Below are 26,730 nucleotides of genomic sequence, written 5' to 3'. Positions count from 1 at the left end.
TTCTTTATGCGTCTTAAATTTACATTTTCTTTCTTTTTTACTAAAAGTTATTTTTCACAAAAATGGAAGTGTTTCAACATCTGATTTTACTTTTGAAACATTTTCAAATTTTATCTTACTTTAATCAAGTGTAGTCGCCCACTGGGAATTGTTTGAAAATGAGGTTTTCTTTGCTGTAGTGTTGAGCGAGCGTAACTATGCTCTATCAACTAGGAGCAATTTCGTAATTTTGGTTTTCTCTTTTTTCGTTGATGTAATTATTTGACACATTTTAGTTCCATTTCTTCAATAATGTCACATTCTACCTTTTAAATGCTTAATATCTATAAAGTAGTCAGTTAAAGACATAAAACCTATGAACAATCTCGATTTAAGCAAAGTGCATTAGCAAATCTTTAGTGCTATCAAGTATCTGACTTTGGAGAGTTGTTGAATATCTTTGAAGTGATCTTTGGGCTTTAGTTTTTAAATTTGTAGATTTTCTGAATGATCGACATTTGTGCTTGATATTTTTTTAAAAAAACCAGACTTTGGAGCGATTAACTTAGAGCAACTGTTTGGGCTTTAATCTTTAAGTTTGTTGATCTTCTTGGATGATCGATCTTTAGATTTTATGATAGATCTTCTTGTGGACAACCTTTGGACTTGTTAATTAATTAGTTTGGAGCAATCTTTTAGTTTGTTGATCAATTTGGATCAACTTCTAGCTTGTTGATTGACTTAGAACGGTCTCTAGTATGTTAATATGCTTGAATCAGTCTATGAGATTTCTAATTTCAAGAGGTCTAGGGAACCTTTTTGGTCTTCTCTTAAAGGTTTATGAGTCGTTTAGTCTTTGAATCTTCAAAAGAGCAAAAGTTGATCTTTTAAATTTTAGTTTGTCTTTTGATTTTCAAAGCTTTCTGTGAGTGTTTGGTTCTGTAGATCTTAAAACTTCAATATTTAAATATATTCAAAGCTTTGGAGTTTCAAAGTTTTTAATGTTGAGAGATTGACAAAAGTTATATTCTTTCAATGTGATCAAGTGATTTAGAAAAATTATATCCTTCAAAACTTGAAATGAATTGTATCTTTCAAGTTACAAAGTTTAAATGAGATGCAATATATTTTTAGGTTAAAAAGAATTATATTCTTAAGTGCTTGAGATAAATTTAACTTAAAATTTGCCGTTTCAATTATTCCAATCTCTTCTAAAATGAATGGGATGAGACTATCAAATAAAAATTAGATGTATAATTAATTGATGTGTTTGGATTTATTTTCAAAGTGCTAACTAATTTTTTATTTTGTTATTAAAAGAGAAACGATTAATTAGATTTTAAAGATGGTATTATAATTAACTTGTTAATGATTGTCAAAATGATTGAACTTAACTTAATAGTAATTGATATGATTTCTTTTATCATTAAAGTGAGTGGTTCGATCTACACTCTCCACAATATAAAAATTACAATCATTCGTAATTAAAAGAAAGTTTTTCTTTTTCTGTTTTTTTTATAATTATAGGCATCGATACTCAAACTCTTGAATGCTTTAAAGCTTTCTTAATGGAAGGTTTTTTATAAACTTAAATGGTTGTTGAGAGTTCTTGGATCATGTATTATTCTCGACTTTTTATAAAACTTTTTTATGTCTTTTAATTATTTAATTAAATTTTGCTTCATATCTTAAGCATCTATTTGGTAATTAATTATATTTTATTTTCTACTTTTAAAAAGTTAATTAACATATAAATATTACTTTTCACTCCACAGTTCCTTACTTCCTCATCCGCTTCTTTTTACCAATACTTTCATCAAAACTAAAAAAAATTACTTTTGGTCTATAATTTAACTAAAAACAAACATTATACTCAAGAGATGTAAAAAATTATAGATATTGATAGATGTCTATTAGTATGTATTATTGATAAACTTTGAAACTTTACCAAATTTATAAATATTTTAACAATTTTGTTATTATAAAAAATTTTCTAAAATAAAACTATAACCAAAATTAGAAATTAATTAATTAAATTTGGTGAGAGGGAAAATTGATTAGAGAAGAAATTTCCAAAATGTCGAAATTAATATATATTAGTAGGGGTAGAGTATATGATACGTATTTAATGATGCATAAAAATTGTAATTTATATGGGGCTAATGATATTTGCTATGGATATTAATGGTTGACAAGTGGGAAATCAAATCAAAGTTAATTTGTTTCATGACAGCTAATTTATGAGAGATAAACATCAAATCCCAAACACATAGACAAAGACATGCTTGTTTATCTCTAAAGATAATGCTTTTAGAACCTCAAATAAATTTAAAATAAGAATAAAAATTAAATCAACTTCATACCCTATACTTCATCCATCAGCTTTCTTTATCTCATCGAGACCTGTGACATTCATACTTTATATTATATATAAACTTACTCTAATTTAATGCTCACTTACATGGTGTAGTTAATTAATTATTATTAAAATTACACGTTGCTGCATCTTTATATAACTTGAAATAATGCATCAAACCCTAGATTCGAGATATCTCTATATTTGTCAAAAATTTGTCATTTTCAAAAATACGTTTTCAATTCTTCCAAACTAATTTTGATTTGAAACTAAATTAATTTTGAATCATTAAAACGATTTTAAAACTATCCATACAAAACCCTACAAAGATGACAAAAGCGATTTCAATGGTTTTTAAAATCAATTTTGAATATATAGGGTTAGAATGCATTTTCCTCTTCTAAATAATATTATCAATTATTTTGAGTTTGGCCCTCCAATATAAATTAGTGGGGGCTGCCTTTCATAACTCTATTTTTTATTCTCTTAAAATACCATTGTAAACTTTTTAAAAAAAAATCTATATATTAAAACCGATAATTTGCTTCATTTTCTATATTGGATTCAACTTTAATCGACACTTATTTTGGTTCATATAATATAGCGTAATAAATATTATTCTCAGCATAAAAGAAAAGGATCTGTGCACCAATTTTGATCGAATTTTTATTTTATTTTATTTTATTAAATCTATTATCCGTTTGAATTTTGTAGACTTTGGTACCATATTATTGATATTAAAAGAAAATGAATGCATGTCATCTTATTCATCCACCAAGGAAACTTCTCTTTAAATCCAACAATAGTAAGGATGGGTGATCAACAAAAGTAACCAATAAAAGAAAATTAACAACTTAGCTACTATACAATTAATATGTAATACTGGATCTCAGTTGGATTATTCTCGCTTTGTTTTTCTTTGAATTTAAGTTAATGAAGTTATTACATAATAACTAGAATTTATATGTACTAGTTATGATCAATTCAATACTCTAGGGAACCCCCCCAAGAAATTAACAATAATGAGAAACTTGATCACGTGAGGGTGGGGCTTGAGCCATGGAAGTAGGTTTGGATAAATTTGCTGCAAATTTATTACCCTTTCGATATGTCTTATGTATAACATCTCATTCATCAACACTGCCAGTTAATCAACAATGTTTAGGAGATTTAATACCTTAATTATATTCTCACAATCAATCAGTACTATATAAAATCAAAGATTTAATTGAATATTAGTATAATTATTGTCTAAGTAATCCATATTTACATAGAAAGGATGAGAGATAGAGCCCTTGAAGTTGTTGGTTAGCAAATTGTTAAAGCTACTTTATAGCAAATGTTAATTATAGGTAATTAAATATATTATGGAAATTAAACACAAAAAAGTTTTGATTCCTAAATTAATCCAAAGTAGTTAAAGGTGATGAGATGTAAAATTATAGTATATGAAACAACAGACTAAAGCCAGCTTGCAAAGTAGGTAAGGGTATGAAAGGCAAAAGGAAAATGACTTTTAGGGGGCCAAATTGCAATAAGTACTCACAACCAATGAATGGTAGATATTGTGATCAATTCAATTTTCTTTCTCCAATAATGCCTATTATTTTGTCCATTCATATTTACATTGTAGTAGCCTAGCTTTGAACTAACTTTTTCTTTCACTCCCTAACACATCTAACTTCAAACTATATACAATTGAAAATGAAAGAAATCAATTTGTCATTCTCAAGTCCCAACACACACACACAAGGAAAATAAAAATTCAAATTGTGGTAGAGAAAATTGGTATAGCCAATTAAAATCTTTCATGAACGTCTACCAACTCTCTGCACACATCAAAGTTCCTACGTTAAAAAAAAATTAAGAAATCATATTATATTATTTTTATAAGATAAATGGACTACTATATATATATATAACCACACGTTCATATACTACGAATGCATAATGTATTATACATACACCTCATGCTCTTGGGAGATATTTTCCATATGTTGTTATTTCATGTCTGTCGTATTATTCTGATTAAAGTATGGATATTTTTTTTTATATAATTTTGTTGAAAGGAAAAAGAAAAATCTAATTCGTTGGGTTCTAAAAAGGAAAAAGGAAACAAAAATATATTATAAAAAAGAGAAGTAATAATTTGCAGTGTGTGTGTTTCTATTGGGCAGTGGTTTTGTTATTTTGTTATTTATTTCTCTAATTTTCCTCGTGTGTTTTTGTATGTACGTGAATGGATGAGCATTGAGTTAGGTTGCGTAATAAATAATTCAAGTGAATGAGCCTTTCATATATATAAATATTATATATATGATATAACTTTTTTGTATTATTATTATTTTGCTATTTTTATACCTTCAATAGTTGAGTTACTGAAGCATTATTGAGTTAGATGGGTTATAAATAAATTAGAGTTATCTAATTCTGGGGCCCTCTCATTGACTTTATGAAGTACTTACTAATTGTGTTGTAATAAACCATTAATTTACCAAATGAAAGTGACGGTAAGAGAAGTGTTAGCCATAGTTTTAAGAAGAAAATGAAAGTAATTAAGAAGTTAAGTAATTAAGTGGTACTTTATTAAGAAAAAGGGTGGTGGATGAAAAAGTGGTTATCCAGAAGTATGAATTGTGTGATTTATAAAATTTGAAAGATGATAGAAAAGATGGGAGTTGGGGTTTTAGATGAATGGGGGGAAGAACACTATAAAAAGGATTTGATTATTAATTGAAAAGGTAAAACAACAAGTGGGAGCCTGAAAACAAATTTTAAGGAAAAGGAAAAGGAAAAGTTCCATCTTTATAAACTATTTTGGATGTGTATTCAAAAATAGTACCATTGCATTTTCTTTTCTTCTTCTTCACCCAATTATCAATGACCTGTTGATTGCCTTTTTTAGATGTATTAGATAACATGAGTCTTATTGGTTCTCACGATCTTGTTTTTCATTCCTAACTAGACTTTTATTGGTACTCAATTTATCGCCATACTTTCATGTTTATTTAGTTTGAAAAATATATAGTTTAGTAAAATACACAAGAAGGAGCTAAACACACAAGAAGGAGGGTCGTAATTGTGTTATTTATTATGCACTTCTTCTAATAGTTGTCTATAATTAATACCCAAATTTTTAGATACTAACTTTTCTGTTGGGAACATATGCTCTTCTATATCTCCTTTCAATATACATATCCTTTGGGTTTAAACCTAATACATGTAAGCTTTAGGGCTTCCCTTGAGCAACCCTTAAGAGATATCATCAACCTAATTGTCTAATTAGTAAGAGTGGCAGTCTATCTTAATATGATATTACATGAAAATAAAAGTAGAAGTAATATCTGAAAATGAGTGGGAAAATAGTATATTAATGTTGTGAGGTGAGGGGTGATATTTAGAAAAATGTGTGGGGGTGTGTAATTTAGTGAAGAGGTTAGGGTGTCATATACATATGAGAATCCAAAATTTCAAAAATTCATGCAGACCCACACTCATTGCCATCTGTGTCCAGCTCTTACTTCCTACTTCTCCTACCCCACAATTTAGCTCTATACACGCAACCCTCCTTCTTCCTCCCCTTCCCTTATCTCCTTTTTCCTTACTATAAATAATTCCACTTTCCCTCTCCCCTAACTCCAAAAACACACACACACACACACACTCTCTCTCTAATATTATTCAAATTCCCCCCACGCTCACACCCCCACTTCACTTCTTCCCAAAATTACTCAAACATATCCCATGGCTACTCCTTCTCCTTTCTCATCTCTCTTACTCTTCCTATCTCTTCTCTCTGTTTCCTCTGTTTTTTGTGGTAACTTTTACAATGACTTTGAAATCACTTGGGGTAATGACCGTGCCAAAATTCTCAATAATGGTGACCTTCTTACTCTTTCTTTAGACCGAGGCTCTGGCTCTGGCTTTCAGTCTAAGAATGTTTACCTTTATGGTAAAATTGATATGCAACTTAAACTTGTCCCTGGAAACTCTGCTGGCACTGTCACTACTTATTATGTATGTTACTTTAATTACCATATAATGATGTTACGTATTTATCTATATGTTTTTTTTTTTGTTGATTACTTTCCTCATTTTGCTTTCTTTTTTTCTTCTTCTTCTTAGCTTAAATCCCAAGGCTCGACGTGGGATGAAATAGACTTTGAATTCTTGGGAAATCTCAGCGGTGATCCTTATACTCTTCATACTAATGTTTACACCCAAGGCAAAGGCGACAGAGAACAACAGTTTCACCTTTGGTTTGATCCTACCTATGATTTCCACACCTATTCAATCCTCTGGAATCCCCAAGGAATCATGTAAGAATCAAACCAATCAATCAATTGATTGTCTTTTAACATGGTATCACACGTTGAAAACATAACTAAAATTTATGTTTATTTACGTGGGAATGACTTGAATCTTATATCTAACAGCTTGAACACCAAAAAAAATAATAATAATAAACAAAGTATTGTTAAATTTTGACACTTTGAAAAAAAAAAAACAGAGTATTGCTAAATTTAGTTATGTTATTTATGATTTTCACTAGTTTAAAAAATCTAATCTGTCACAATAATTATAGAATTCTAGAGACTGGATGTTTTGAATTATTCGCTTTAATCATAAACTGTTTTTAACGCCGGTAAATTAATCTGTGTATCAATTTTTCAGTGGTCTGTTTGGTGTGCTAGGATAACCATATTTGTTTTGGTTGGTTCGACAGATTCTCGGTAGATGGAACACCGATCAGAGAGTTCAAGAACCACGAATCCTCGGGGGTTCTGTTTCCAAAAAACCAACCGATGAGACTGTACTCGAGTCTATGGAACGCAGACGACTGGGCGACAAGAGGAGGGCTAGTGAAGACAGATTGGTCAAAAGCTCCATTCACAGCGGCGTACAGAAACTTCAACGCGAACGTTTGTGTGTGGTCGGGGGGAGCGTCGTCGTGTTCGTCAGGAACGAATGTGGGGGGGAGAGGATGGCTGTCGGAAAATCTTGACATTACTCGACAACAAAGGATGAAGTGGGTTCAGAGGAATTACATGATATACAATTATTGTACCGACGCCAAGAGATTCCCTCAAGGCTACCCTCCGGAGTGTTCACTTGCCTCTTAGATTTGGTCATGCCCCCACATTGCACATTTGCCTTCCTTTCCTTTCCTTTCCTTGCCTTGCCTTGCCGTACAAAATTTGGATGGATACATCATATTTTAATTAATTAAATTAAATTAAATTACTAATAAAATTAATCACATATATATATTTAGTCCTATTGTTGTATTATTGTATATAACAATATGTATATCTGGTTTTGCATGGCTATATTGTGTACGTGGTTCTGTTTTCCTGTTTCCCTTTTCTTTCTTTTTTTCACTCCTATATTTGGGAAAGATTAATAATATATAATCTGTCAGATGCTCTTTTCATCCAAAGGCAAATGTTAATTTTGCTTCTATCTACTTGTCGGTTGATTGAGTTTTGAATATTATTTTAATTTGTTTACTTCTTTTTTCTAAAGTACAATTTGGAGACTTGAACCCCAGATGTGATGTGCTTAAATTTGTTTACTATCGTTTAATTATTTATACAATAATCTTCGTATTAATTTTCCACTGAATTGAATATTTGAGCAGGCTGCTCTGCTCCACGACGTTATAGGGATGCTACTGATAATTTCTTATATTTTGTTTTATATAATATTATAATGTATACTGTATAGGAAGGAATAAAAGTGAAATTCTCCAGACATCCAGGAGGGAAATATGTCAGAGATGATACGAGATGTGTTGGGAATTTAAGGGTACTGAAAAGTTCACGCTGTCAATCCAATTTTCTCTTTGTTACCAACATCTCTTACTAATTACTCACCAATTTTCTTTTTCTTCTTTTTCTTCTTTTTCTTCTTTTTCTTGTTAATTTATAATGTCACGTTGAATTTTAGTTTCATCTTTTAAAAATTTCTATTTAGACTAGAGGATGAGGATGCTCTTCTTTATTCTTATCTTATTGCTCTAGAAGGGACAACAGATGTTAGATAAAATCTAGTTTTATGTATGTTTTCAGAAGCTTAAAGTTAAAAGATGAGGTTGGATTAGTTTGATTGAACATAGGTAACTCTCGGTTAATGTACTAAAAATCATCTATATTGCATACTTGTCAGGTGGATGTTTGATGATATTGAATTTTATAAACAGTATCATTCATCTACTTCGAGAGGCAATAATATCCATACAAACTTAGTCCAATTTAACACTTATGTAAGGACACGAATATGAGTTATATATGTTGTTGTCAATTCAATTCAAATGAAGTCCATGAAGAGAGGAAACAGCACCTGAAGACAAGTCTAGACAAGGATTTATACACCAAACCGAGTTTAATTAAATAATAATATCAAAAGTTATAATTAACAATTTGTTTGGATGAAAGTATATGGAATATTAAATTGGGGATATGGACATGAAACTAAATCGACAAAAGTCTGAAAAGTATGAGATTGTCCTGAAAGCATTTTAAAATGTTACTTCTAGATTTTTTTTAAAAAAAAAAAGAAAAAAAAAACTTAATAATTATAAGGTGTACGTTGGGGAATTAATTTTGTCAGGGAGAGATGGAGTCACGTGACTGGGGCATGGTTTTTCATTTCTCCCTATACTGTTTTACTACATTTATTTTGGGGTATCTCATCATAATAAATTTATTACAGTGGAGGAATTTGCTCTTTTCAACAGGTTTTTTTAAATTGTTTTCAATTAATTTTCCTGATAAAAAGAAAAAAAAACAGCAATAATTATCTAATATAAAGTTGAGATGCTGATAAGAATATATACAGACTATAAAATACATAGCCATTAGATCTACCATTTGTAAGAAGATAGTCTTGAAAGGTACGAGTATAGAAATATTTCATAAGGAAAACTTTAAAATTTGTTCTTTCAAGAATTCCAACTCTTTAACCATGAAAGGAAACAAATTGATATGGTATTGATGTTTTTGGCAGCGGGTTGGACCAAACAATAGTGGAGTTTGAAAAAAAGAACCTACAAAAATTCTCTTTTTCCTTATCTCCTCTGAACTCCACCCCTCTAATCTCTCTCGACAATCACTACTAACCCATTAAAGAATCATAATAAAGGCTCGTCATCATCCTACACATGTTAATTGAAATTTCAAGAAAATTAGAGGTAGAGATGATACAAAGGAGGACGAGTTCATAAATCTAATTTTTTGAGGCTAAGCACACCTAAAGACCTAAGGAGTGTAAATATATCTTACGAAATCAAATATAACAACATATCAATTAATATCATTATTATATAAATAGTGTGACAAGAAAGCCCAAAATAGTTATTCTTACTTATATATCCAAGATAATTTTCTTATCTAACGGATGTAAAACTTTAATTGAATTTACAAAATTAATTATAAAATAATGCATTAATTACAAATGACTATTTTATATAAACCAACTTAGTTATAGATGTCTAAATATTTTACTGAGAATGAAAGTGTGCGACTAAACACACACTGATCCTTGATCCTTCTTTCGTCTTGTACGCAATTCTTCCCGGTAAAACAAATTTAGGGTTGATTGATCTTTGGTTATGAACAAATACTGCAGTGTATACTAATTTTACTTCTGTTAACATTGAAAAATGTAGGCACGAATATTGAGGTGGAAATGGAGCAATAAATCAGAGGAAGAGAGATATAGAAATGCGTGAATAAGAAAGGAGTGATGTGATTATTAGTTATTAGTAGTCAATTTCAAGAAAGAAAAAAAACGTAACTAAAGCCATTGTTATATGGTCCATATCTACTCAAAGTCTGAAACACAAACACATAGATGTTGATATTTGAACCGAAGGTGGCGACTCTCAATTCCTCTATCCTTTTTACCTCTCCCACATACCAAAAAAAAAATGAAAGAAAGAAATTATTTCAATTATTATTCCCAACAAACACCGACACAAAATTACAAAAATATATGATATAAATATAAATATTTATTTATATATGAATCAAATGTTTTTGTGTATTGAATGCTCCACACCTTTTTAATGGGTTCCACTCTCCAAAATCCAATGTTTTCTTTTTAATCTTCAACTGTGCCATTGTAAGTCGGGAAGTTAACAAGAAAGAGCCAAAAAGGTAATGAAGTTAACAATGACAAATTTTCTTTTTCGGGGGCTGCTTCTGGTTGGTATAATGGATAAATGTCTAATCAAATCACATTTAATTTTTTTTTATCACTTTTGAATTAAGATTATCATCTATCTATTTCAGTGTTATGAAAAGTTTAAATTAACATTATTATGTATTTAAATTCGTAGATATCTTGATGTATATTTTTGTTAAATCTCAAACTCCACTCTAAAAACAATATTCATGTTTAGAAATAGATTTTTTATTTAACTCAGGGTAATTAGAGTAACCAAATTATAATTCCCCGATTAGTTAAATTTAAAAAACATAAGTTAGATCAAATGTTGAATTTGAATCAAATTGTATTTAGTTATAATCAAATTTCACAAAACTCCAAGATTTTTGTCCCGAATTTAAATCAAAATTTTGATCTATATTCTTTCTATTATTAAATTTTGACATATTCCTAACTTGAATTTATATTTTTAAAAATATATAAAAATTATCTATAAAAGGATATAATGTATATGGTGGATCAAATCTAAAATTTGTTACAATTCTCCTAAGTAATGGTGAAGATAAATTTGAAAAAGAATAAGTTTTTTATTGAAAATTTTCAATTAAATTACTTAAATTGCATTTAAAACAAAGAGTATTTATAAATATAAAAAAAGAACTAAAATATTTTTAAAAAATATATCTATTATATTTTAGATTCCTTTGTCACCGACTAAATATTGGGATTACAAATTTAGTAATTAAATTCAAAATAATTAAATATATAGCAACATTTTCAAAATTTTGTAAATATAACATAATTATTTGCAAAATTTATCAAATTCTATCCACGATATAAATCTATGACCGATAGTCTATGTTGCAAATATTGATCTATTGATACACCATACGAAGTCTATCAGCGATACAGGTCTATCAGTGATAGTTTTGCTATAATTGTAATTTTTTTAAAATGTTGCTATATCCTTAATTATTATTTCTAAAATGATCCTCCATTCCAATTTTTCTTAAATATTTTATGAATTTTATTGACCATTTTGTTGAAAACTATTTGATTATTTTTATTTTAAAAGTGATTAAAAACAATAATTGGAAGTAATTTCAATAGATTTTAACAAGTTTAACAAAGAATTAATTCAGTAAGCTACATGAAATAGAGAATCGTTGGGTGGTGCATTAAGCATAAGACGTTCACATAAAAAAGTTAAAAATAAAATGAATGAACAGAGAGAAGTATGATGAGGAAGAAGAGGGGTGAGAAAATTAAAATGATTTTTGGGATGTGTGGATGTTAGAGAGAGAGGACCCATAAGTCCCATTAAATGATGATTGGATTGTAAAAGGGGAACTAAATGATGTAATTAACTTAGAAAAACAAAATGAAAAGGGAGATAGATGGGATAGGAAGTCAGAAGATAAGCACGAATGTTCCATTCAATTTAAAATTTCAAAGAGGTGGTTCGCACTCCAATGATATATCATGAAAGCGGTCGTCGGTGCCCCCTCCCTTTATGGTTTAAAACAAAACACTTTCGACATCATAATCCTAAACTTTAAACTTCCAACTTCAGTTTGAACATAATTTTACCAATACACTAATCTCTATATTAAATTTATGGATGATTATATAACTCATATTATGTATTAAAACAACGCGACGGTTTTTAATAAAGTGAATAAAAAAGTTGTGCAATAGATAGATGTAGTGTGTTTGTTTTTATGATAGAAATAATGGTAAGAGAATAGGTATAGGATAGGTTAGATTTGGTATTTTAGTGTTAGGTCTTAAGCAAATTAAACAATTCGGTAAAGCGAGAATTTGGACGATCAATTAGTCAAATTTCATTTTTGATGTAACAAATTATCATTGCCTTTACATTGCTTCTATATAATCTTCTCATCTCTCTTCAACCACTTCTCCCCTCATTCATTTCCAAGTCCTATTTATTCTCTTTCATTTTATAGTTACCTTTCATTTTTCCATGTAAACTCATAAATGTTAATAAATATTCATGTTCAAAGTAAATACTCTAATACCATCTTAGAAATATTTAGAGTTTGTTGCTTACCCAACTCAATTAGATGAATGAGGCAAAGATGCCTATGTGTTGGTAGAACATGAAAGTTCTACATTAACTAAGGTAAAGAGAGATTCATATTATATGAGTTAAGGATGATTATCTCCCTTCACTTATTACACATTTTTGGTGATTTTAAAAACAATACCTCACAAATTTGTTCTCAAACATATTTGAAAATTTAGAAATGGAGATGGAAATGTGGTGAAAGTTCATGAACTAAAACCTTATTTAGGTCACCAAATTCTCTTTCTAGCTAGTCTTTGTTACCTTGTGTCATTTACAAATATTTTTATAACACTCCATCTTTATGGAAAATATTCCCCTAAAAGTAGTAAACATCTCAACACACCTTTAAAAGTCTTAAAATCCACTACCTTTATAATACCATTTTAAGATGTTTAATTTAAAAAACAAATTATATTATTAAAGAAATTTAGAATACTCGGTAACTTAGTAAAGAAAATTACAATACTTGGTAATTTAGTTGTAACGTACCTTTTAAAGTTTATTTTAAACAATTCAGCAAAAGAGTTTAGATAAAAACGAGTTTCTTAAAATATTTTTAAAAACAATTCTTAATTTATCGCGATGACAATGCACGAATATATTTTAATATTTAGTTATTACGATAGGTATAATAATTAAGTAAATAACAACATTCTTTAAAAGAATTGTAAATATAAAAAAGTGTTGCATCGAAAGACTTTTATCATTGATAAACTTGTCTATAAGTGATTGATCAAGATTTTCAACATGATATATCAATAACAGACTTTTATCTTAGATTAACTTTGATAAATTTTTTAAAAATAATTGTAAATACGACAAAATTTGTTAAATTCTATGAATGCTATAAGTCTATTTTAAAATTTTGGTATATCACTCATAAACTATAAAAGTCTATCAACGATATAAGTTTATTATCGATCAACTTTGCTATATATATATATAAATATTGCTATATACCTTATAATTATTTCTAAAATTGATACATGTTATAATTAACCTTTCTTTTCTTTAATATTTGAAAGAAAAAAAAGTGGAAATATGTAAATTTGGGTTGGGCCGAAAATAAAGAAAGGGAAGGAAGGCGCCTAGTTTTGGGAGTAGGGCCTACAGAAAGTCACCTACTATGCCACGACGGTGGCGTTGGGCCCATTCACCAAACCCAAATACTGCCTTCCCAGATATGTCCCTACCGCACCGCCATCCTCTTCCCTTTACTTTCCACTTAATCTAACAGTAACCAACCCTTTTCATTTCCATTAACATTTGAACCTATCTCGCCCCCATTCATCTTTTTCTATTTCATTCCAGTACACACACAATGAAAATTATAATTCTTTATTCATTCTAACAGTGTCCGAAATCAAGTATTAACCAACGCAGTTTCTCAAGGAAACAGTTCATGCTAATTTTGAAATGAGAAGATGAAATTCTGAGAACAATTTTGAGACTAGTAGTAAAGATTGTAGCGTAAAGGAATTTCAAATAATAACACTATAAATTAATTGTACTTAGAGTTACAAATATACTAGGTGATTCCACCAACTTTAGGTTCGGGACCAAACAACTCCTTAAAAGAAAGGGAAAAACATCATGGTTTAGAAAAAGATTTGGATCTTTTTTTCCCAAGGATAGATGAAGATGGTTAGGACTTGCACTTGCACCAATTATTATTGAATTGATAAAAACAGAAGGTGGGCAATTTTAGGAGCATTGCAAAACCGCGTGGTTGACAGTGCCACCAAAAAGAAGATATCTCTCACCTATCCTCGTCTAAGTTTAATGGAATGGACTTTCGTAGGATCCTTCCTCTGCTTTTTGCATTTAAAACACCTTCCTTTCGCTCTATAAATTACACTCAAAATCCCATCATTCATTCACTCACTCATTCACTAATGGCTTCCACAACTCTGTTTCTCACGCTTCTTTTCTCTGCTTCCCTAATTGCCATCTCTTCGGCTAACTTCAACCAAGATTTTCAAATCACTTGGGGAGATGGTCGAGCAAAGATTCTCAACAATGGTGAACTTCTAACTCTGTCCCTTGACAAGGCCTCTGGCTCTGGCTTCCAGTCTCAAAACGAGTACTTGTTTGGAAAGATTGATATGCAACTCAAGCTTGTGGCTGGCAATTCTGCTGGCACTGTCACTGCTTATTATGTAATTAACACTATTTTGTTGCTTCCAGTTTCAAAACAAATCTTGGTGATTTTGTTATTGCTAATAATGTCGTTTTTTTTTCTTCTGTTGCAGTTGTCTTCAAAAGGATCTACATGGGATGAGATTGACTTTGAGTTCTTGGGGAATTTGAGTGGTGACCCTTACACTCTCCATACCAATGTGTTTAGCCAAGGGAAAGGCAACAGAGAACAACAGTTCCATCTTTGGTTTGACCCCACTGCTGATTTCCACACCTATTCCATTCTTTGGAACCCCAATCGTATTATGTTCGTACCCATCATCTTATGTTTATCTTTTGTCTATTATAAACTTTTCTTCAATGCTCTTGTTCGACTAACATTTTTATGAATGTCTGATTCTCATGTTAGGGTACATCAAGTTGATTATTATAGTTAGCGTTTTTGTTATAATTTATCTTTTTTGATATGATCGCGTCATCTTAGTGTTATATATTTTTTAGTATAAGTTATATTACTTTGTGGTTTAGCATGGTATCACAACATGTAGTGCAGGATGTGTCCTATCTTTGCACCTTGTTTTCCTCGCAGTTAATAAGTTCAAAAAATGAGGCGTGAGTAACTCCTTTAGAATTAAATATTATATCAAATTAAAAATATTGCAAAACGTATCTATGGTAAAGTTAAAAAAAAGAAAAAAAAAAGAACAGATTGAATTGCATTGCTAAAAATTAAGCTTACGGGTAATGATTTAACGCCTTCCTTTTCTGATTGACACATTTATCAGATTTTCGGTGGACGGTACTCCGATAAGAGAATTCAAGAACTGGGAATCGAACGGCGTGCCATTTCCGAAGGACCAGCCAATGAGAATATACTCGAGCTTATGGAACGCGGACGATTGGGCAACAAGAGGAGGGCTGGTGAAGACGGACTGGACAAAGGCTCCTTTCACTGCTTCCTACAAAAACTTCAAAGCAGAAGCCTGCGTTTGGTCCGGGGGGAAATCTTCTTGCAGCCCCTCGCCGGCGGGGTCGAGCAACTCATGGCTGTCCCAAGAGATGGACTCTGCAAGTCAAGAGAGACTAAAATGGGTGCAAAAGAATTATATGATTTACAACTATTGTACGGACACCAAGAGGTTTCCTCAAGGCCTCCCTACAGAGTGCAACTTGCCATAGTCATAGGGACCAACCATGAACCAACAACACAGTACACTACATTACTCTTTCTATTCTTTTGCCTTTTGGGTTTGCTCTACATTTGATTTTATTGATTTTTTTTCCCTTTGGTTATGACTTATGTAATGTAATGTGTGTTTGGTATGCATTTAATTATATATATACAACTAAGTTTTTCTTAGTTACTTTAATAAAGGTGGTGTTATCTAGAAGATGTTGTTGCAAATATTGTAGTAAATATATATAATACTGCATGAAAGAATCTCTATAAATAATAAAATTTAGATCCAATATCTCTTGATGGAGTTTATAGTGAGTAGTCTATCAACAATAAAGTATATTATTAATAGATTTGATTATATTTATAATTATTTTTTAATATTATTAAGCAATAAATGTAATTAAAAAGGCGTTACTAATTGATTTGCAATAATAACAATAGTTTCCAGTTCAATAAGTGAGACCAAATAATTTGAATTCCTAATCTCTTCAAAGATGGAGTACTTTTTGAAAAATGGCCCATAAAACAACCAACCAATGAATGTTTTCATATTTACCTTGTATGATGAATGGTGAGCTCATTACTTTTGACTATATATATATATCTAAAGAAGATGTCACCATTGAAATACTTTACAATAGTTAATTAAAAAATATAAACTATATTCAGCAAATTTAATCATAATAATCATGTATAACTATTTCTTTCTATGTTATGTGAAACGATCATGTCTATAAATAATACATAATAATAATAATAATAATAACAATAAAGAGTAAAGAAAAAAACATAATAGCAAAAAAAATATAGCTGTAAATCAATTTTTAACTTCAATGATTTTTTATTATATTTGGAAAGATTCCGTTCAAACCATTGACTCCATCTTCTATTATATTAATGCAACAAAACCCTCACTTAAAGAAGTACCATAATGGTTATCACAATCATATCCAAGCAACTACAACCAATCTATGGTAAAGAAGTCTTGCAACTTCTCCCTCTCACGATAATGTATTTTGCTATACAATAACTTATAAAATTTGTCGCACAAATTAAACCATATTCAAAAGCTAGTTAAGTATTTATAAGAAAACAACATGGATACATATTTTAGCTTGAGATCAATATAGATAACGTTAAAAAATGTACACCCTCACTCATTGGCTAATCATCGGTTGCATATAACATGAACGACGTTATCCTCCTGATTCTATAACTTGCTATGATACTTACACACTACTAGATAGAAAGTAGTTTAGATGTGACTATATCAATTGGAATAAAAAGAGTTATTATATCGACTAATATATAAATAAAGATTTTTAGAATTTGAGGGATTGTTGTTAAGAAAGAAATAAATAAAAGTATAGTTGGGTTGAAATTATTTTTTAAATTATCAGAAAAGGTAGGACTTAGGATGTGATAAAGTAATAATATATATTATACATGCTGAGAATTCCAATGGTTGAAGAAAGTGGCAAATTTGGCAAAGGGCAGGTTACAGCTGGTGTCTGCAGTAAACCCTTCATCCTTCATCACAAAAACCGCATCTTTTTTCTCCTTTACAGCTTCTTCACCTCTTCCCAAGGCTTTGTTTCCACCCACCATTTTCCTCTTCCTTCTCAGTTCCCCACGATTCTTTATTCATATCAAATCGACACTTAATGCAAACAAAAAACTACAAATATTTGTTGATTATATTACTAGAGAGAACGTAATATAGATTATATAGTTTCTATAGTACACTTCTCTAAACACATAATCATAATAATTAATAAAAGGAGAGTTTTGTTTGTAGCTTTCTATAACAAATTTAAAGTATTCCATTTTTTTCTTCCCTCAAATTCATCATATAAAATCCCCATGTCCCAGCTCTAATTCTTACTGCATTCTTTCATCATCATGACAACTTCTGTTTTGCTGAACTTTCTAATTTCTCTTACCTTTCTCATGTTTTCCTTGGCTTCTAACTTCTTCCAGGACTTTGATATCACATGGGGAGATGGGCGGGCCAAGATTCTTGAGAATGGTGAGCTTTTGACTCTCTCACTTGATAAGGCATCTGGGTCTGGTTTTCAGTCCAAAAGTGAGTATTTGTTTGGTAAAATTGATATGCAGTTGAAGCTTGTCCCTCGTAACTCTGCTGGCACTGTCACCGCCTACTATGTAACTTCACTCTTCACCCCTCCATTTTGGGTTCTTTTATTTTTCTTGAATTTGTTGAAGCATTTTGACTGTTTTGTTGTTACTGTTTGCAGCTTTCCTCAAAAGGGTCGATGTGGGATGAGATTGATTTTGAGTTTTTGGGTAACTTGAGTGGGGAGCCTTACATTCTTCACACCAATGTTTATAGCCAAGGCAAAGGTGATAAAGAACAGCAATTCTACCTTTGGTTTGATCCCACTGATGATTTTCATACCTATTCTATTCTTTGGAACCCCCAACGAATTATGTAAGCACTACACCAACAATCCTTCTTTTCTCTTCTTATAAACAAACTACAATATCATCAAAAAAAAAAACTCAAAATACAAAACCTAACAAATTCATGTTATCATCCAATTTTATGAGTAATTGTATCTCATGATAAAACATATTACATTTTTTACAAAAGCAACACCACTAGCCAACAAGAACCACGAACTATGCATTGTGAAAACAAACCGAACTTAAAGAAATTTAGAAATTATAAAAACGGATAAAAGTTCTTATAAAAAACCTCAAAACCAATTTGAGGAATGAATATATTTATAGATTAATTGATGATCGTTGGAAGACTTTTGTACCTTTCTTGGTTCAAATTTGAAGAGATATATTCATTCATAAAAAAGTCCAACTCCTGAAATTGAAGAATGCGAGCTCAAGCAACATGCTATATATTTCAACGGGAGTTTCATCTCCTAGAAAAAACCACATACTAATTCTGCAAGCAGAAAAATAACATGTAAAACAATAGAATTGACAACAGAAACATTACTTTGAAATTTGAGAAAAAAACACAAACCATAAAAAAGATAAATACAACCACACTAAAATTTCAGACTAAAGACATAAGCACTTTTCTATAGCGTTTAAAATCCATCCAACAACTGCTTTCTAACATTTTGCCAAAATCCAACACCCATCACATTCATCTTGCATCTTATGCTTCAGCTTCTCAGTGGATGACACACCAATTAGAGAATTCAACAACTCAGAATCAATTGGTGTTCCATTTCCAAAGAAACAACCAATGAGGATATACTCAAGCTTGTGGAATGCTGATAATTGGGCCACAAGAGGTGGGCTTGTGAAGATAGATTGGACCCAAGCCCCATTTGTAGCTTCCTATAGGAACTTCAGTGTTGATAGTGATTGTGTTTGGTCTTCGGACTCATCTTCTTGCACTTCCGTTTCATCTTCTTCATCCACATCTGACCAATGGATGTCGCAAGACCTTAACACAATAAATCAGAAAAGACTGAAATGGGTACAAGACAATTACATGGTTTATAATTACTGCACTGATTTCAGGAGATTTCCACAGGGCTTACCGCCTGAATGTACTCCCTCTCCCTCTGCCACCTAAGAAAGTAACCGTCTTTTAGCTTCAAAGTCATCCAGTGACCACTCTTGTTTACATTATTTCATTGATTCGAGTCGTTCTGAGTAGAGACGAAAATTTTATACAGCAGAATTTCTATGTCACTGCTTCTGCTGCACTGTTTCTGTTCTAGATCTTAATCTTCCTATGAATGTTCATAAAAGAAAAGAAACAAAGAGCAAAATTCCATTTCTTTTCTTTTTTTAATTTTTAATTTAACCTATAAAGTAGGATAGAAACTGCAAACTGGAATTGTTTATGCCCAATGAAAGCATGAAAATATGTGATAAGGAATAATGGAGTTAATTTGAAATCTATTCAAATTTCAAGTTGTACAAAATACTTATCAACCAACGCAAAACATTTGTAGTTTATGCCCTTTTAGATGAAAAGATGTGAAACTTGATAACAACATTCTCTTTAGTCTTTAGATTTAAAATTCACTTACATAATTTTAATTATATCATAAAAATTCACTTCATAATTTAGTAAAGGGTTCGAGTTTCTCTCCTCACTTAAAAAGAAAATACATCTTTTTCTTTCTATAGTAATGATAGGTCATCTTTGCCATTAAAGTTAAAAGAAAAATATGTAAAAGAGCATGTTTTAATTCATAGTAAGAACTCAAGTTCTTCCCATCAACAATGTTGATCAATACCCACTATCAATTATTTTAAGATTTGCTTACAAGAATGAAACATGAAACTCCAGTTGTCCTCAGAATTTAGAAGTCGACCACCTTCTGTAACAAAGAAGCATAGATAAGATATAGATAAATTGAAGTCTAATTAGTTGAATGGTTAGAAATTAAGTAAGATTGCATTTCGCAGTACTAAATTCAGGATGTCAACACATGTGGTAAGCAAAACAATAAGAACAATTATATTTATATTGATTATCAACCAACTAAAAATAACATGGATTATTCATTAGTCACTGAACCATCTCTCATACAGTAAATGGAAATATTTCAAAGCAACAGAAAACTGTAAGGAATCCTTGATTCTAATCAATCAAACAACATTAAGAAAAGGGTATATGAAATAAGAAATTTACCCTATCACCGGCCAACCCAAACATATTCTTGGCCTACCAAAGGTAGAATGATGACAGGAAAACATCTTAAATAAAGTCACTACCAAACAGAAACGAGTCACTGTACAGGAATCTGTACACAAGTGTAGCTTCCGCTGTTAATATGTTATACAGATACAAAAGATATCCTTTCGAGTTGATCCAGCGAGACTCAAAGCGCAAGAGTAGTTACTTGAAGAATTCCAAGATCTACAGAATGGATGATACAGTGAGTGAGGAAGCTCAAATAACACAGGCTGAAGTTGTACCAACTAACCCAGTTCTATTCATCGTCCAACTCGACAATCTGTGCACGTCTCTCAGCTGCTTTCCTCCTGATGAAGAATCCCCACCTCATTGCAGCTTTTATCTTCAGCCAACCCACCACAGCTTTACCAGATCGGTTACGATCATCAAAATTTGGCATTGGTGAAGGCATGAATGATGGAAAAGAAAAACCCTCATCATGGCCATTAACAGATGCATGTCCTCCCATGCTAAACATCCGCAACAATTGTTGCATATCTTCATTTTCAAGCATTTCATGACTTCTCATACGAATCTCATCCTCTGAAAAGAAGTCGTCAACTCCCTTGTCCCTATTGTTAGACCAATCAAATGGATTCAGATTAGATTCCTGCATTGAAGAACCGAGTGCCTGAAACCCTGAAGATGATGCCTGTGGAGGACCAAGAGCCAAACCAAAAGTACTATTGTCATTTCTCGCAATATGAACTTGGTTAGAATTTCCCATCAATTCATTAGAAGTATATGGAGAATTGTCAAACTGTGGCCGAGAGGTTGAATTCACAAACTGAGGCTGGGTTGAATATCTTGTGGCTGTACTATCATTATACCCTGCATTGCCAAATATAAAGACAGAAATTATAGTTAGCCAAACAACACCCGTCACCAATTCTAATAGATGAGGAAATCCTCAGAAAGGCGAGGCACATTGTAAGGCAAATTCATGTTATTCAATATAATGAAACCAATGTCTACCACAAAACCACAGTAAATAATTAGTGTTTTCATGATTTCATCTCAGTAATGGAACATTAAGAATTATTATCTCCTACAGCTAACCCAAATTAAATGCACTGAACTTGATGCTTTGCGACACTAAATTCAAAAGCTAGCAGGACCCCAGGTGTGCCTTTTACAGAAGTATCGCACTCCTACTCTTATGATTGGACGGACAACTACAAGACGAAACCCCAACCACAGTTATTAAATGCCACCATACAAAAGCTTAATTACAACGATACAAGCGTGGTTACCTGCAACTGAGAGTCCTGAATCCACAACAGGCTGTTGAGGCTGAACTGACACTGGCATGCGGGCAAGTGATCCGTGATCTAGAGTGTTAGAAAGGTCAAGATGACCACCTTGAAAGTCATTTCGGGATGCAGTTGACTTCTTAGGCTGCTTAGAGCTCAAAAGTGACTTGCCGTCGTACTCTACAACTTGATTCCAATTTTCATATGCTTTATTCACTAATGTATCTACATAAACCTGCAGAGCGAATGATATTTCTTAAACTGTTTTCTAGGATGAAAAGCCTTCAGCAATTTATACGCAATTGTTATACTACTGCTAAGGCAGAAAATCATTGTGGATCATAAAAGTCTGCCTTTCTTTGAGTAAACTTCTTCGCAGGGAAGAAGGTAAAGGACTATAATTGCTACAACCTAAAATCTTGAACCATTCATAATCCCAGAATAAAAGCAAGTATCTAAATATCAATAAGTATATCATAGGATGAATCACAAAAGGATAAAAACACCTATCTTTGATAATGCCAGGTTTTTTAGTTTCACAAGATCATGGTGCCCTCTATGGGGATTTTTATTTTCTTGTGCAGTCGACACAACCTCAAGAGATATAATAAATGATTTGAAGTTGCTGAAGAAGGAAGTAATGGAGGGAAAAGATCCACTGGCAATGTGCATACTGGAAACTAGCCTCCCTCAAGACTAGAAGAGTGCAATTTAAAGAAATAATCTTGTTAGCTCTTATCCTGACCACCTTATTTCACTCTTCAATAAAAGAAACCTCAATCACGTAAAACCAGCTATACATTTTTTAAACTACAGAAATGGGAAACAACTAGACAAAGCAATGATCTTGCGAACTCTTTGCAAGTGTCTTTCATGTAAATTACATTTAGAACTAAAAGTACAACAAACATGGGTTTATTTACCTTCTGGCTATCAGACAGAGAATCAGCAGGAAAGTATTGCTCCCCTGTTATCAGTCCATTGAGCTCATAGATATTGTTAAAAACAACACCAACATTTCTTGCTTCTTCTGGATAATAAATATGCAGCTTCCCACTGAGGACACAGGTCTTAGCATGTTCTAGGAGAGCCTCCCACATTTTATTTGACATACCACTACCAAGGATCTACAAACAGGGAAAATTTTAATAAAAATTGTGAAGGATAAAAATAGTGTCCCAAAATAAGTGAACACTTACACTCCGTAACTTTTGAGAATCTCGAACCACCATTCGGAGAAAGTCTTCAACAGTGAATATTCCATTTTTGTTAAGACGCTTGTGAAATGAACCATCCTTTCCAATTTTCTCCAATCTCCACACATCATCGTTTAATGCAGGTGGGTAATGTTTTTTATACACTGCCAAGCAAACAAAAATTTAAAAAATTATTTACCCAATTTTCCTTTTCCTTCTTTTGTTTTTTCTCTTTCTATTAAACAGCAGAACTAAATGTGACAAAGCATGAACCTACATTCTCCTCGGTGATCTTTAACTGTAAAAGCTTCAGTTTTCGCTTCACGAATACGTACACCTTCACAAAATCCTGAAGCCACCTTTAACCCAAGTCGGAACTTTCTGCTCCTAATCCAACTTGAATTATCAGTGAAGGTCAAATCCCCTAGTGTTCCAACGCCTTCCTTGAGGGTAACCTGCAGGTCACCAGTCAATAGAGGCCTCTTTCCTTCACGCTCTTTAACAACATGACTTTCAAATTCTTCCTCCGTCCAATCTTCATCATCTTCATTGTTAAAATCACCTTCAAGTACGACAATGTCCAATTTAGTCAAGGCCTCCTGTCCAGACGTTACTACATGGCCTGTGTTGGAATCAACCAGTACGACGTGAATTGCTGCACCCTGTTCACCTTCCACTTTCCCTCCAGTGAATAGGGGAAGAGACAATCTAGACCTAAAGTGAAGTTGCAAGTTTCTTCCATCAGGACCTTCGATCCTTTTAGGAGACGACCTGTAAGTAAGAGTGTCAGAACATCATAGTAACAATATAATTATTAGTTATTTCTATGTCAACAGAATGAATTTATTAACCCAACGAAGTCTAATTACCAAGAAACCCTTATTCCGTTTGGATAGTTCAACAGGATTAGAAGTAAAATCAGGAAACAGATGAAGACTAGTGTCTGATAAATGGTGCGTGATAACATGCTGTGGATAATAGCATACAAAACTTCAACACCAGAATAAACGGAAAATGAGGAAAGTATGAGAGTGCAAACTACCCAACCATTCCTATATGACTGACCAATTTCCATGAAGGCAACACTATCACTTTCCAAATAGTGGTTGAAAAGTTAAACATGGGTAAGATGAAGCACAACCCATTACCTAGAACAAAAGTTTCAAAAGCCAAGAGCATCCCACCATTGGAATGTTGACAACATTGTTAATTTCACATATCAAACAACTTTTTAAGCAAAAGGTTATCATCTTAGAGCTATTAGATGAGGTCACATTTAAAGCATAGAGCTTAGACCCACAAACAAAGTGAAGCTTGCAACTGCGTAATAAATGATTTTGATTCATCAAATCAGCCAACAGTAGAACAACTTTACTTGCAAAGCAGCAAACTCCCTTGAGGGGTGCATCAAGGGGAAAGGACCCAAAAACATTCAAACTCTTGTAAAAGCAATTCAATAAATGGTAGACTGGTAGCAAAGAATAATTTATAGATATTTTTTCAATATCTACCAGCAGTCCAGCACAAATCAAATATAACGAATGGAAATGTAAGGGGAAAAATAAGCAACTATTCATAGTTGACCTTCCAGAAATTCTAGCAGGACCTATCTTAGCCAAAGCACGTTCCACTTCCTCACTAACCTGTTTGACACCAGGAGTGAGCAATGATCAGATACAATATGAACAAAAAAGACTTGAATAAGAAAAATAGAATATAATTTTTCAAGCATGGAGTAACAACCAAGATGAAATAAAGAGGAACGAGAAGAGTATAAAGAGAAGATAGGATTGGTTAAGAAAAGATCATAAAAACTACAAATTACTGAAGTTTACAATTAATAAAAAGTGATATATTGCAGTCAAAGGAGTCTAAGCTTTAATGGGAATAAATTCAAACTTCAATTGAGCCGTTTGTATATTGGGCTAATTTCAAACAGATTATTGTCACATTTAAATTTTGAACATAATAAAAGCGCAGACAGCCAAGTCTATGAAAACACAAAATTAAAAAGTAAACTAAATTAGAATTAGTAGAATTTTCGGCATCACTGCAACAAAACTAGATAACTTATCATGCGTTAACCAAGCAAACAACTAACCCTCAAGCAGACACCCAACTAAATACTACTACCGTTCAAGTATGCTCACTAGTTAGACAAAAAAGATTATACAAATCACGTATCTTACCACTCTACGGAGTATTGGTTCCAATGACGAGCACAGCTTTTGTAAACTGTCCACCTTCAGGGCTTCTACAATCACACTGCATGGTCATAAAGCTCCAAATTATATTGTATTGCATAACCTTTATTGAAAATGAATTGATATAACAATGTGAATTAATCATAAAGATACAAAAGCCATAATGATAATAATTACTCTCATGAAGCAAACTTGTTAGCAACAATTTTTTTACTCTTAAACTGGTAGTCAGAAGACGAAGCTGGTATTGACAAAATAACAACAAAGGAAATAGAAACAATAGCAGGCCTTATGAGCATAAGAATGTATTACACCATCCAAATAAACAAAGAAAATCTCGATGGGCTTTAGTTTGAAGACTAGACAATATGAAGTCCAAAAAATATTACAATGAACTTATTGAAGATATGCATCACGAATTATGCATATCATTATGGCTACAGTCATTAGAGTTTATGAATTTATTTTCTGCTCAGGCTGCCCATTGAAACTTCCATCTCGGAGTTTCCATTTTACAGTGCAGGCTCCGTGTACCTGAATTTAACTATTACAATGAAGAAATTAGAAGGAACAACCCCCCTCCCACCAAAACCTATAACCCCCTAACAGAAAGCTCATAGGAAGCAGCAGACATGACTCATCTACTTCATCATCATGACACGTGTATAGTAAAAGCCTTAATAATTAATGTAAAGAATCAATAGGCAATACACAACTCGAGATTCCAAGAGGGCTATCCAGATTTATACAACCGACATACAGAATTATGTTTTCACTTCCCATCCCTACCTAAATTTAGTTCAAAAGAGGAGGGGCTAAGAAAAGAACCTCTAAAATTAGAATACAAGAAATCGAAAGTTTTAATTAGCACGTTCTTAAGAGAAATGCAAAAAAATAACCAATATACCTAGCTAAAGCTGGTCGCTTTCGCTCTGGCAGCTCATCTTCTCCACCCTCCAAGCCCCTTTTCTCCCTCATGGAGTTCGTCCTCTCCATATACCTTGTCTGCCTCATCCTTAACCTTTAGATAAAAAAAGAAAAAAAAGCTCCAACTTTCCAGATCTACTGCACACCCAAATCAAAACTTCAATGAAGAGGATTGATTAAAATCAAAAGCCGCCAGCAAGAACCAAACCCTAAGCAGAATGACGCAGCCAAACATAAAAGAGAAAAAGAAAGAAGAAAAATAAAGAAAGCTTTAAAAAACCCCAAAATTGAAAGCAGTACAGTATCGAAAATCCAGCTCCATCCTGGAAATTTCCTAGAAATGAAATTGTAACTTACTGTAAAATTTCCAAGTAGTGTTTTGCTAGTTGCTTCAAAATTATCCCGATTAACCGGGAAAATCAAAAAGAGAGTAGGACAGAGAGAAAGTGAAAAACAATCGTAAGCCAAAGAAATGAAAAGAGATTTTTGCGCGTAAAGAGAGAGAGAGCGATTAATTTGGGGCTTTGTACTGCGCAGACTAATATCCAACTCTC

At 32.0% G+C, this 26,730-nt stretch overlaps 4 protein-coding genes across 8 annotated transcripts; 3 read left to right on the top strand and 1 right to left on the bottom strand.

Moving 5' to 3' along the window:
- Window positions 1-5,875: 5,875 nt before the first annotated feature.
- LOC101217606 (xyloglucan endotransglucosylase/hydrolase protein 22) lies at window positions 5,876-7,796 on the top strand. Its single transcript, XM_004146261.3, has 3 exons — window positions 5,876-6,352; window positions 6,461-6,654; window positions 7,062-7,796. The coding sequence occupies exons 1-3, from the start codon at window positions 6,080-6,082 to the stop codon at window positions 7,456-7,458; spliced, it is 864 nt and encodes a 287-aa protein (XP_004146309.1). The 5' UTR covers window positions 5,876-6,079; the 3' UTR covers window positions 7,459-7,796.
- Window positions 7,797-14,471: 6,675 nt separating this feature from the next.
- XTH1 (probable xyloglucan endotransglucosylase/hydrolase protein 23-like) lies at window positions 14,472-16,198 on the top strand (the record flags this gene model as incomplete). The annotated part of the gene is given in 3 exon segments (NM_001280773.1): window positions 14,472-14,752; window positions 14,846-15,039; window positions 15,518-16,198. Coding segments are annotated over 3 exon segments (852 nt in total). The 5' UTR covers window positions 14,472-14,488.
- A 1,092-nt stretch (window positions 16,199-17,290) lies between these two features.
- LOC101216975 (xyloglucan endotransglucosylase/hydrolase protein 24) lies at window positions 17,291-19,709 on the top strand. 2 transcript variants are annotated; one of them, XM_031883853.1, is made up of 4 exons: window positions 17,291-17,941; window positions 18,031-18,078; window positions 18,171-18,364; window positions 19,066-19,709. In XM_031883853.1, exons 1-4 carry the CDS (start codon window positions 17,915-17,917, stop codon window positions 19,478-19,480), a joined length of 684 nt encoding a protein of 227 aa, XP_031739713.1. In that variant the 5' UTR covers window positions 17,291-17,914; the 3' UTR covers window positions 19,481-19,709. The 2 variants fall into 2 exon arrangements, with proteins under 2 accessions (XP_031739713.1, XP_004146306.1); XM_004146258.3 differs by having other exon boundaries at window positions 17,291-18,078.
- A 645-nt stretch (window positions 19,710-20,354) lies between these two features.
- Window positions 20,355-26,730, bottom strand: LOC101216741 (calmodulin-binding protein 60 B). Of its 4 annotated transcripts, none has more exons than XM_004146257.3 (9): window positions 26,534-26,730; window positions 26,157-26,385; window positions 25,235-25,310; window positions 24,630-24,688; window positions 23,323-23,816; window positions 23,049-23,209; window positions 22,773-22,976; window positions 21,850-22,084; window positions 20,355-21,427 (listed from the first exon to the last, which is right to left on the bottom strand). In XM_004146257.3, the coding sequence occupies exons 2-9, from the start codon at window positions 26,261-26,263 to the stop codon at window positions 20,853-20,855; spliced, it is 1,911 nt and encodes a 636-aa protein (XP_004146305.1). In that variant the 5' UTR covers window positions 26,264-26,385; window positions 26,534-26,730; the 3' UTR covers window positions 20,355-20,852. The 4 variants fall into 4 exon arrangements, with proteins under 4 accessions (XP_004146305.1, XP_011656751.1, XP_011656752.1 ...); XM_011658449.2 differs by having other exon boundaries at window positions 26,157-26,314; XM_011658450.2 differs by having other exon boundaries at window positions 26,157-26,311.

The sequence above is a fragment of the Cucumis sativus genome, chromosome 1 (assembly GCF_000004075.3).
Source record: "Cucumis sativus cultivar 9930 chromosome 1, Cucumber_9930_V3, whole genome shotgun sequence".
Taxonomy (NCBI): Eukaryota; Viridiplantae; Streptophyta; class Magnoliopsida; order Cucurbitales; family Cucurbitaceae; genus Cucumis; species Cucumis sativus.
This window is presented reverse-complemented; position numbering and strand designations above follow the sequence as displayed.

What these genes read in the sequence shown, in the direction of transcription:
- LOC101217606 (XM_004146261.3), top strand. Translation starts at nt 6,080, where the DNA reads ATGGCTACTCCTTCTCCTTTCTCATCTCTCTTACTCTTCCTATCTCTT. An exon ending in GCACTGTCACTACTTATTAT is followed by an intron (nt 6,353 to 6,460) that starts GTATGTTACTTT and finishes TCTTCTTCTTAG; the next exon opens with CTTAAATCCCAAGGCTCGAC. An exon ending in TGGAATCCCCAAGGAATCAT is followed by an intron (nt 6,655 to 7,061) that starts GTAAGAATCAAA and finishes TTGGTTCGACAG; the next exon opens with ATTCTCGGTAGATGGAACAC.
- LOC101216975 (XM_004146258.3), top strand. Translation starts at nt 17,815, where the DNA reads ATGACAACTTCTGTTTTGCTGAACTTTCTAATTTCTCTTACCTTTCTC. An exon ending in GCACTGTCACCGCCTACTAT is followed by an intron (nt 18,079 to 18,170) that starts GTAACTTCACTC and finishes TACTGTTTGCAG; the next exon opens with CTTTCCTCAAAAGGGTCGAT. An exon ending in TGGAACCCCCAACGAATTAT is followed by an intron (nt 18,365 to 19,065) that starts GTAAGCACTACA and finishes CTTATGCTTCAG; the next exon opens with CTTCTCAGTGGATGACACAC.
- LOC101216741 (XM_031883837.1), bottom strand. Translation starts at nt 26,263, where the DNA reads ATGAGGCAGACAAGGTATATGGAGAGGACGAACTCCATGAGGGAGAAA. An exon ending in CCTGCTAGAATTTCTGGAAG is followed by an intron (nt 23,817 to 24,629) that starts GTCAACTATGAA and finishes TCTTACTTACAG; the next exon opens with GTCGTCTCCTAAAAGGATCG. An exon ending in TTCAGGACTCTCAGTTGCAG is followed by an intron (nt 21,428 to 21,849) that starts GTAACCACGCTT and finishes TTGGCAATGCAG; the next exon opens with GGTATAATGATAGTACAGCC.